Genomic DNA, 12,014 nt, shown 5'->3' with positions numbered 1-12,014 from the left:
TTAGAAATTAGTCTCAATAAGGTGATATACAAATATACTGTGGTTAGGATCTAACAAGATTACGAGAATAACCAAAATACTCATAAGTACAAAATCTCAACATTCAATTTACCCATCTACAAAATCATGTAGTAACTTATCCCTAGTGTTGCGTAGGAATGCACATTGAATTCGAGTGCATGGAGCCATATTTATAGGCTTCCAAGTTCTGACTATCATTCAATAAATTTCCAACTAGTGAGCACTAATGTGTTATACTTTGTGAACTTGGATAAACCCAACACCAACACCATTACCACCACCCAAGTAACAAAAGGCAACGAGTCTATCGATTCTCCGTTTTATGAAACAAAACAATATTCAGGACTAGATGTAATAATTAATCTAACAAAAAATAAAAATTAAGGCAGTCTGAACTCACTTTAAAATAAATCCATCAAATATTTTCCTCACTACTAACACGAAGTCTGCAACCACATACTCTCAAATAAAGCATCGAAGAGTCGGAAGCTATGATCTACAAAAATAACATAAAATGCCTGAATTGGCCAAAAAGCATTACTTAGTCAATCTTTTACTAGGCTTTCATCCATAAAAACAGAAACATTTTTGTGATAAAACCATGCATAGAGAAACAAAGACAAATCCTTAACGCTTCTTTGAGACACCAACAGTCTTTCCCCTACGTCCAGTAGTCTTGGTGTGTTGCCCACGAACCCTCAAACCCCAGTAATGACGGAGACCACGGTGATTCCTGTCAATGACAACATTCAACAAAGCCAGCAGTAACCAATATTAGTTCAAGGGATTGACCGAATTATAGTACAGAATCAATATTGTGACTTTGGCAGTATGGATTAGTGTTAAGCAAGGATCATATACAAAAACACACCTGATTTTCTTAAGACGCTCAAGATCGTCCCTGAGTTTCATGTCAAGCTGATTAGAAACAACCTGGCTGTATCGGCCATCCTTGTAGTCCTTTTGCCTATTGAGGAACCAGTCTGGGACCTTGAATTGCCTAGGGTTAGCGACAACTGTCATCAAATTGTCTAGCTCTGTGGTGGTCAGCTCACCAGCCCTGAAGCAAAATTTTAGATATTAAGGCAAACTTCCAACTAAGAAAACAATAACAAGAGATTGGTAAACTAACAGTTCTTGCACAGAAAGAAATTCTACCATATGTATAGAAGGCATAGTGTCAAAACAAGTCAACAGAGGTATAATTTGAACAACCCGAAATGGAAAAATTACAAAACCACAGGTTGGAACCCCAAAACCAATACCGCATACAGGTAAACAGCATACAAGAAACCATCAAATTTGTGAATAATTGGCAAGTACTCCTCCATCCATCCCAAATAACTAGCAACAATTTACTTCTATGAACTATTCACGCACCACACTTTGACTGTACTATATATGGCGGCATGAAATTTTATCTTTAAGTATATTTTCCCAAAAAAAAAAAAAAAAAAAAAAAAAAAAAAAAAAACTTTTTAAATTTACTCTAATATATAATTGCTGATATTGATAGTTCTGCATTGTCAAGTCTAAATGTTCTATGTACCCTTGGCAATAGACCAATCATTAAGTAATTGATGGGAAAAGGAACTACTAAAGTGTGGTGACTAATACAAAATTACATGCTAAAATCTCAAAATAGACCAATTCAGATTAGATATGTGATTCTACTAACTATCAAGAGCTTGGATAGAATTCTCCAAAAGACACTAATATATCACACACATGTATTAGCAATTTCAGACTAACATTGGTCATGTATAAAGCCAATTAATTGAACATATTTCTTTAACATTAAACAAACTCATTTTACCAAAACATTCATGGCACAGCAATCAAACAGATGTAAACATCAAGCATTTTAACACTAAACACACTCCATAACCATTTCAATACACTGTTAAGTGTTAACTAGTATCAATTCTCAAAATCTGAAAACCTGAAATCCGAACAGTTCTTGAAAACTGGAAATAACAGATAACAATTACCCCAGCTCAATTATAGATCATGCATCTTAATCACACTCGATAATCTAAGTTCCAAACAAAATATTGGTAAATTTAAAACCTCAATGCATCCAATTAAATCAAATTTACAAAAGTCTGAAACCACAATCACAAAACTAAGAATAATTAAGCCAACAGATAAGCACAAAACATAAACAATTACCCTAAAAAATGAAGCACCCAGAAATCGAAACAAAACCCATAAAATAAACATCATCAAATCCTAAGATAAATAAATCAATAAAATCAAAACCATACATTAAAACCCATAAAAATTATACCTTTTGTTCATGTCGATGTCAGCCTTCTTGCAGCAAATGTTGGCGTAACGACGACCAATACCCTTGATAGAAGTCATGGCAAACATGATCTTCTGCTTCCCATCAACGTTAGTGTTCAACAAACGCAGAATGTGCTGGAACTCTTCATTCGCCACCAAAGACTGTTCATAAATTTAACAAAAAATTAAACCCCAAATCAATTAATCAACGTATAATACAGATTAAATTACAAAATTAAGAAATTTTATCAAAGTATCGAAGAAATAGGAGAGAGAAAGTAAGAGATCGCACCATTTTTGCAGATTGATTTTGAGTATGAAGCTCCGAAGCGGCTACTTTCTCTCTCTCTCACTTTGGTGGTGGAGGCCAAAAATGCAGAAGTGAGATTATATCTGTGAATTTTTAGGGTTATGGTTTTATGATGCCAAAACCCTAGTATAGTTAACAAACGACGTCGTTTTAAATATGGGTTTGGCTTATTGGATTTTTGGGATGGGTTGTAATAGGTTGGGCTTTAATATACATACACACATTGGGCTTGGATGATATTACTCGTAATATACTAATATCCTTATTTCAAGTAACGACTTGTCCTATTGTAATTAACTAATTATCACTTTAAAAAAAAAAAAAGGGTTAATTGATGTGTTCGGTGACGATTTATATTCCCTATTCCGTAGTATGTATGTAAGCTAAAAATAATATTGGTAAGAATAATTGTTTAAAAAATTGAAAGGAAAATAGCAAAGTAGGCTTAAAAAATTATAAATATCTAAAAACTAAATTAAATTAAAAAAAAATGCTTTAAACCCATAAGGTTGATCCGAACTCGAAACTTTGAGTTATGGTTGACTAGACACAAAATAACCTGTGACCCGACCTGAACTCGATCGGACCCGACCAACCTAAATGGCATATCTACTTGATTTGAATATTTGATGCATATTTATCTAAGTTCAACTTGAATAGGTAGATATTGATTTGACTTAGGGCCTATTCATATTAACTGAACTGAACTGAACTATTTGAGCTGAAATAAATATTTTATGAGAGAAAGAAATTAGGAGCTGGACTGAACTAAACTGAACTGAAATTAAGCTGAATTAAACAGGCCCTTAGACTTGGCAAAAAATCAAGAATGACTCGATTTACATATTATCCTATCGGAGAGAATTAACCAACACAAACTTTTTTAAAAATAAAAATAACAAAAATAACAAAAAAAAAAAAATCAAACTTGAATTTACTAGTTATTAACCCGTTCCAAACCCGACTTGATACAACCTAAATCGAAAATTGAATCCATTTTGAATTTGAATTGAATTGAACTTGAACTGCACTCGGATGGACAATACATAAACTCAAATTGAACTTGACTAGACCCAAAATCGAACCAGTTTGGAGGCTAGATTTAAACTACATTAATTGATCTAAATTTAATCAGAGACATCTTGGTTAGACATGTCTAGAATACTCTAATTTATTGCTTTAATGCCTATTAGAGTATGTCAATGTCATAATAGATGGAATACCCAAAAGAAAGTATTTTTGAATGTGGAAGACATTGTACAAGTTACAAAAATCACAAACACATATTTAAACATACTAGTTGCCCTAATAGCTGAAATGACGTCTTGATTTCGATGTTTTTTGTTTGTGTTTGTTCGGGTTGCATGGCTTTGAGTAACGATTGTTTAGTTGGTTTGTTCTTTTATGTATTCCATGATTGTAGTGTAACTCATAGAAACAATGTAATGGTAAACTATATGGTTTATGACTTTATGTTTATGTGGTCATATCAAAATGGTCATTGTAGTGTTTTTTTTTTAAAGAACATTGTAGTGTTATTTTTGTAACAATTGATATTAAAAGAGTAGTGGAAAATACAAGTTCATGCAGCAGCAGCAGCAGCAGCAGCAACAACAACAACAACAACAACAACAACAACAATAATAATAATAATAATAAATAAATAATAATAATAATAACAATAATAATTGAAATAATAATACTAATAATAATAATAATCAATAAATAATAATAATAATCATCAATAAATAATAATAATAATAATAATAATAATAATCAATAAATAATAATAATAATAATCATCAATAATTAATAATATTAATAATAATATGTACATTTGTATATACACATATGTATAGTAATAAATAATCAATAAATAATCAAAGACCACTAATCCGTAGTTAAAAATCACTAATTAATAAGTTCAGTTCAGTTCAGCTGAGTTCAGTCAATCGGAACAGGCCCTTAGTTCAAGTATTTTGACAGCTCACTATGCACAACTTGCAATTGCTCCGTTATTGCTCCGTTAGACCCTTGCCCATAGCTTCAATTACTGCTGCAACAGTAGTTAGTTGGCCATCCATGACAAATGACGCATGTACGTACCCTTACAATGTCATCTGAAAAGACCAAAATACCTGCAGATAAACGAAATTCGTTAATTTGGGGAATGAATTGGGTAGTCTAAATTATAGTTAGTAAACTTGTGGATCATTTTTAGATATCGTCGGTTTTAATATTGGATACACATGAATTATATTGATTTATGGGAGCCAATAGCTTACTCTCAACATGTTTACCTCCCTTATTCCAAAACATGACCTTTAGTTTTATTGCCCATATAGTTCAACAACCTTTGGACTTAGGACCGGTTCTTTTCACATTCAGTTCAGTTTCTAACTTCCTTCTCTCGTAAACAATTTAGTTCATTTCAGTTTAAGCATTGTCATGCAAGTCTAACATCCATAGGTTGAACAAAATGAGAATGAATGACAAATCAACAATTCAAGTATGATACATTGATAACAGTGTTTCAAATGATATGGAAATTATGAAAAAAAAAAAAATAAATAAAATAAAAAAAAAAAAAACAAATTGGCATGGAATTCTATCTTTACATAAGTTTTCACTTTGCCAATCCAAAGTACTCTTTTCATTTTTTTTTTTTTTTGGTGAGGAAAGCAAGAATCTAATTTTATGTCAACAATATAGTAGTAGACCAAAAATCAGTTGACTCCTGGGCTAGAACTCTAGAAGCACTTAAGCATGTTGAGGATACAAGATACCATAGTCCATAGACAATATTCAGTCCAAACTCAAAAGGAGGTGATTGACACTTAAATGAAGACTATACCATAAAAGTCACACATCTTCTAAGTTATAATGCCACAATTTGTCCAGAATAAGGGTCTGTTCTCATTGACTGAACTTAGCTGAACTGAACTGAACTGAAATGAATATTTTATAAGAGAAGGAATTTAGGAGCTGAGCTAAGCTGAGCTGAACTGAATTTCAACGTATGAGAACATGCCTTTAGAGCAACTGAGCAAGGCCTTTGTTCACTACTCCGTATTACGGACTCAGCAGCAATTTCACAAGCATTTGGAGTGCATTTAGGCTGAATTTGGTGGGAATAGTGAAATTTCAAACTTTAACTAGTTACCACCCATATCACTGTAAGGATAAGGATGATACAAATATGAAATTCTACTAAAAAACAATCTGATACTATTCTAATTAGAATAAATCTAATGAATGACAAAAATATAACAGAGAATTTTAAGCTTAAAAGTATATAATTAACTCAAAAATAAAAACACTAAACAGTGACAGTACAGTCAATAATACTACTGGACAATTACTACACGAGCAACTTAGCAAGTAGGAGTACAGTACTTGTTACATTCAATTAACAACAAACCAACCCGTCAATTTGCATGCATTGGGACCCACATTTCACTAACACTTATTCAACGTGGGCCCCTCCCTACTTTAATCACACTTACCCAACCACCAGGGAATCTAATTCCTCTTCTTTTTCAATTCCCCCCCTAAGGATACAATCGTAATTGTACATCTCCCAATAACATTTAATTTTAATTATTAATTTAATCATCTAACTTTTCATAACGTTCGTTAGCAATTATTCGGCGAAAAAGCAACTTGAGATCTAGCTAGATCGTAATGAACACGTATCCCTTGTTGTTGTACATTCCCTATTATAGACATAGACGACGTCGTTTCAGCAAACGCAAAGCAATACGTTCCTGCTGAGTCCACCGGAATCAAGTAATTCTTCGCCGGTAAATCGAGAGACTGACCGCCGGCGAAGTGGAAAGCAACCGTCGGAACTTTAACGCTACTCATCGACGAGAAATCGTAACAAGTATCAAAGAGTGCTACTCCCGTTGTTGACTTAAGGTGCGGTGTTAGCCTAGTGAATGCGGTTCGAAGCGAATTGTAGGCTTGAGTTGGTAGCCGAGTTACGGCTGTGCCTGAATCAACGATGACTCCACCTGAACCCGACTCGTCTACATCGAATAATGTTGGTGGGATGGAGATCTGCTGACCACCTACGCTGAACCCACTGAGTCCAACGTAGTAGAATGTGTTGAGTTTGTTGTTTTTGATAAGCGGTGCTGTTACGCAGTCTGCTGGTTTGGCCGAGTTGAACTCGAGTGAGGAGGATTTGGGGGAGTCACGGTCGACTAAGCAGTATGAGAAGGAGGTGGCCTTGATTTGTGAGGGTAATGAGAGCGGGCCACCACCGAGCCCGAGAAGCCCGGCAGCACCTACGAAGAGTCCTTCGTTGTCGTGGCCGCATCCTATTGCTACCTTTGGGATTTTCCCTGAGGTGCCGAACGACACCGTTTCGGTGACGAATTCACCGACGGTGTAGGACCCGTCGCCGTAGGAGACCTGGTAGAGACACGCGCTGTTGCGGCACGCGCTGACCTCGAGGGTGGAGCATTCACGTGTGCTGCACGTGAGAGGGGAGTATGTGGAGGAGGATGAAGGGGTGTAGATTGGGTCGCTTTGCTGGTAGCAGTCGGAGCAGGGTTGACATTGGAGCCAGCTGACGTCACTGCCTGTGTCAATAACCATGAAGTAATCCTTTGAAGGGGAGCCTACACCGACGCGTGAGAAGTACTCGCCGGAGCCGAGGCTGGTCCCGGAGGATACCGGTGCCTCGAGGTCTTCCGCGGCAAGGGCAGCGTCCATTGGTTTAAGTTCCGAGCGAGAGATGCCTCGGAGCTTAAACTCCGCCTTGGAAACTAGTGAATTGACATGTGCGGAATCACGCGCGAGGCGGGATTGTACGAGCTGCTTGTAGTCTGTGTAGTGGTGGGCGTGGAGGGAGATTCGTGGGTGGATTTCGACAGACAGTGTGCCGTCGTTATGTTTGTTGGGCCTATGCTGCTGCTCCTCATGTATTTGTTGAGTAAGCTGGGCGTTGTCGGCGGAGAAGAGGTTGAGGGTGGAGCGGAGCGAGGCGGAGACATCGATAGAGTTGTAAGTAAAGGTGGAGGAGGTAGAAAGGGAAGGGAAGAGGAGGAGGAGGATAGAGAGAGTGAGAATGGTAGTAGTAGTGGTACAACAATCTTTAGCCATTTTTAATATTTTAAAGTGAAAGAAAAAGAGTGAGGGAGAAGAAGATAGATAAGATAATGGGGGGTTAGGGGTTATATTGAAGGAAAGATGAGAGGATTAAAGGAGGGAAGGAGGAAATCACGTCAGGATTGTTGGGAAGAAAACAAAATAATAAAAGAGGGGAAGGTGGAGATGATAGATGAATGAAAAGAAAACATACAAATTAATTTTTGAAAAAGAAAAGTAGGTCCCTTTTCCTTGAAAAGTCTGTCGGTTGGGAGAAATTCATTCATCCATTTTCTTTTGCTGCTACTTACTATCCGCTACACCGTTCACTTACCATCACTTAACAAAGTTCAAAGACATCTTAACATCCTTAACAACATTCACTTACCATAAACCATTCCTTTCCATAGCTTCTGCTGCCCGAGACCGGTTACATGGGTTACTTCGTCAATGTTTGATGTGCAGGTGCTTTGGTTTGTTTGTTTTCTAATTTTGTGGATTTAAATTCTGTGTTTGGAAATGTGCTTATACTAGATGAGTACACTTGGAATTGTATTATATCAGGGTATGTGAAAAATAATATGTTTCTGTGGACTGAAATGATTTCTGATTTCTGGTTACTCTAAAGTTTAAGATAGTGAAAATGCAATCAAAGTTTTCTATGATATGTGGCAATAGGGTTATAAAATTGACGACTTTTCACTAAGTACTTAAGTAGTGTTTTGAGTGCATGTGCTGAATGTCCACATGGTACAATGGTACACATGAAGAAAATCCAAGTTCAATGTCCACATGGTACATTAGTACATACACTAAATCCTCAAATATCCTTGGACCAAACTTACAAAATTATAGAGCAATTTGTAAAATTGTGGGAGTCGAGTTATCCAAAATACTAAAGATCAAATGCCTGCAAAACGGTGCATATATATATATATATCCAGTGATTAAAAACATTATCCGTATGCCCGAGGCCCCAAGCCTTCTACTGAGTTCAATTCGCCTGTAGACTACAGCAGCTCAGCGGCAGCATGTTATAGCTTAGCAATTCAGCAGCGGCATGTTATAGGCAAGTTTCATTCTTGGTTTATCACCTGATCTTGATTAACAGAGCAAATTTGTAGCCTCTTAATCTACCTTATTCTTCACTCTCATCTGATTCACTTTCCTCTTCAGCCTCCTCTAACTTTAGATGATTAAAATTCATTTCCAATGATGGGAGCCTGTCATCAGAATCATCTGAATTGTCTTCTTCATCACTCAAGAATTCATCTTGTAGAATATTATAAGCATGTAGGTTTTGTTGTTTGGATATCCAAGCATTCTGAGCTGAAATTATCTCAGCACTATCTTTGCATTCAGAATAAGCTTTAAGGAGCTCCTTGTCAAGTGACAAGAACGCATGCCCCCACTTTGAACTTCCCCAGCAACAAATGTGCCGTCTCCTCTTCACCACATATCAACAGCGCAGCAGCTAATGCTTCCACACAAGATATAGCTCACATGGCCGGCCATAATTCACCATATTTGCTACTACCAACCATGGTTATAACCGATAGCAAATGGAACATCAGTCAATCGGCGCCATGAGCAGTCCACGACAGCCAATCCTCTCTGCTTGATCAAAGCATAGTCTGCTCTTGATACACAGTGAGTCCCAACAGGGATCAAACCAAGGCCTCCAAATCCAGCATTCGCACGCAATTCTTTTAACAAATTAAACCTAAGCCAGCTTCCGTCCTGTACACCTCTTTGCATCACATTGTCCAAAATCCCACCTCTTTGCATCACATTGTCCAAAATCCCACATAGCAAGCTGAATTGCAGGAGCAGGTTGTTCACCTCGCTGATAGCAGTGATTCTTCTGCTTCTTGGGTGGTTTGTATCCTCCCATATTCTATGACGAAAGACAAAAATTAAATAAATCATGCAGTAGTATAACTTCGATTTAGACTGGCTTCAAACATACAAAAACAAACGAAGCAAACAAGTAGCAATCTCACAAAGAATTAATACTCGCCAAAAAGAGAATGATCCCATTAGCAATACCCTAAGCTTGTTAGGGTGCACAGTTTTGTTTATCTCACGAAATTACAACGAATAACATCTTCGATTGCTATCAAATTTTGCAAATGCATACCCACAATCGAAGAGCAATGGCAAGGCACTAGACAAACACTCCTTCCATACACTTCAAACCTAAAAGATTTGATTCTTTTACAGCTATAACACCCAACTGTTTCATATTTACAGTCAAATTCAGAGTGATAGCAACTACTGAACTACACAGAACCTGGAAAAGGCAATAAAGGGACCTCAACCTTAATCCATTGAAAGGCTAAACTTACAAACAACAAATCAAAACATAAATTCAAATAAAATAACCTAATGAGTAAGATAACGATCATTAGTAAGTGAAAATGTCTACTAATCATAGATTATTCATATAAAGGACCAAACTTTTGCCCCAAAATCACATCCCCATATTGCATAATTCTTTAAAAATATTATAGAATTAGTCATGCATAAATTAGAACTTCAACAAAAATGATTTCACAAAAACCCATCAACCAATAATAACTCAATAAAATTAACTGGAATTGAACAATAAACAATCATCAATTAACACAATTTGTTTCACATACAAAATTGAAATTAAACTTCTCCTCTAAATGATTAGAATATTTCAATAAACGTTAATTCGATTCGAAGTAAAGAGTGAAGGAGGGCACCAATGAAGCACGGAAACTCTTAATTTTAGCCACGTATCGTTTCCGAAACCTCTTACGTTCAAAACCCGTTTCGAAACGGCTCAGGGAGTTTCCTTGCTTTGTGAAGCATCTCGCATAATTTAACGGTTCGAAAACCCGTGGGAAACTTAATTAAGGATATAAATAAGCGTTTCCCCTTTAAAAAAAACCAATTAAACCCTTATATTCACAAATTACTAGCAGTCAAGCAGCATAGTTATTTGAGTTGTTTTTATAATTGTCTTTTCCATGCTTTGGAGATCCATGTTGCTGCCATCACCGCCTAGCTAGAACAAAGTCGATCTAACTACCACCGAACGATTTCACTAATTTGATGTTTTTCTTGTATTTAATTTGGAAAAAAGGGAGTTCTTGCAATTTACCAAACGAAGTATCTGTTTGTTTTTATTTTTTTGCAAGTTTATTTGGTATTTTATTCTGATTAAATGTATTTATTTATGTATTTTTAATGTGTCTCCGTTTCCCATAATTTTAAAATTTCCGTTTCCCGTCTCCGTTTCCGTTTTCCGTTTCCGTGCAACCTAGGAGGGCACTTACCGGAGAAAATGGAGAGTGGTTTACAAGAACAGCAAAGCGGTTTGCAAATGTTGTTCAATAATGAAGGCCTCAAGGGGTGTGCAGAATTGCAGATTGCAGTTACAGGAGTTTATGAATTGATGATGTTTAGATGTTAGCATGGTAACAAATTAAAAAAAAAAAAAAAAAGAAAAAGAAAAAGAAAAAAGAAAATCATTCATGATATGGTGTTGTTTGGTTGCTCTTGCATTTATAGCGTATCAACCGGGTTCGATCCAAAATCAAAGCAATGCTAAATAAAGTAAGAGGGATCTATCTATGCATAAAAAAATCCTTTGTTGAAAAGTTACAAGTTCGATGTTCGACCAATACAATGAGGTTATTTCAATGTTTAATTTGCAACTTTTGAGTAATGTTATCCTAATTAGATTAACTATTATCTGCTGAAAAAGTTTGTCGAGGTGTCAAACAAGCCAAGTGAACCAATTAAATTCCCAACAAAAAAAAAAAAAGAGAAAGTGAACCAATTAAATTAACCACCAAATTTTTAAACAACACAAATATAATTCATTTAAAGTTTACTGATGTAACTTCAAAACACGTTACTGGATACATTTTCATCTTTCTATTAAGATGTTAGTTGAACAATTTGGCTAAGGCCCGTATTGCACAAATAACATAAGTTTTGGAGTTAATTAAATCCATCTGAAAGGTAAGTAGACTATTTATAATAAAAGTTTTTGTTACCATTGATAATTTATTTATATGGTAAGTAAGAGAATAAGTAATAGCTCAAGTGGTTAGAGATCCCTTCGCGGATTCATGTGATCGTGAATTGATTCTCATTACTTGCCTTTATGACCCCTCCCCCCTCTTGCGCGCACACACACACAAAAGAAAAAACACTATTTGGTAAGTAACTTTAGTTTTGAGTTAGGTCAAGTTAGGTTGGGTCAAGTTTGAACCACTAAAGCAACAAGCAAGTCTATTAGAGTAGTAGTCTAACTATG

At 35.9% G+C, this 12,014-nt stretch overlaps 2 protein-coding genes and 1 pseudogene across 3 annotated transcripts; all 3 read right to left on the bottom strand.

Annotated features, from left to right (window-relative positions):
- Positions 1 to 397: 397 nt before the first annotated feature.
- Positions 398 to 2,763, bottom strand: LOC145639496 (small ribosomal subunit protein uS13z/uS13y/uS13x-like). The gene is made up of 4 exons (XM_081690751.1): positions 2,603 to 2,763; positions 2,312 to 2,472; positions 893 to 1,081; positions 398 to 754 (listed from the first exon to the last, which is right to left on the bottom strand). The coding sequence occupies exons 1-4, from the start codon at positions 2,603 to 2,605 to the stop codon at positions 649 to 651; spliced, it is 459 nt and encodes a 152-aa protein (XP_081546877.1). The 5' UTR covers positions 2,606 to 2,763; the 3' UTR covers positions 398 to 648.
- Positions 2,764 to 5,887: 3,124 nt separating this feature from the next.
- LOC145639494 (protein ASPARTIC PROTEASE IN GUARD CELL 1-like) lies at positions 5,888 to 7,864 on the bottom strand. The gene has a single exon (XM_081690750.1). The coding sequence runs from the start codon at positions 7,730 to 7,732 to the stop codon at positions 6,257 to 6,259; it is 1,476 nt and encodes a 491-aa protein (XP_081546876.1). The 5' UTR covers positions 7,733 to 7,864; the 3' UTR covers positions 5,888 to 6,256.
- A 155-nt stretch (positions 7,865 to 8,019) lies between these two features.
- Positions 8,020 to 11,235, bottom strand: LOC145639495 (uncharacterized; annotated as a pseudogene). The gene is made up of 2 exons (XR_014114891.1): positions 9,526 to 11,235; positions 8,020 to 9,495 (listed from the first exon to the last, which is right to left on the bottom strand). The product of XR_014114891.1 is annotated as an uncharacterized LOC145639495 (transcript).
- Positions 11,236 to 12,014: the final 779 nt, after the last annotated feature.

Source organism: Chenopodium album, chromosome 7 (genome assembly GCF_948465745.1).
Source record: "Chenopodium album chromosome 7, dcCheAlbu1.1, whole genome shotgun sequence".
In the NCBI taxonomy this organism is placed as follows: domain Eukaryota; kingdom Viridiplantae; phylum Streptophyta; class Magnoliopsida; order Caryophyllales; family Amaranthaceae; genus Chenopodium; species Chenopodium album.
The sequence above is the reverse complement of the archived record's forward strand: the minus strand, read 5'-3'. Positions and strand labels throughout refer to the sequence as shown.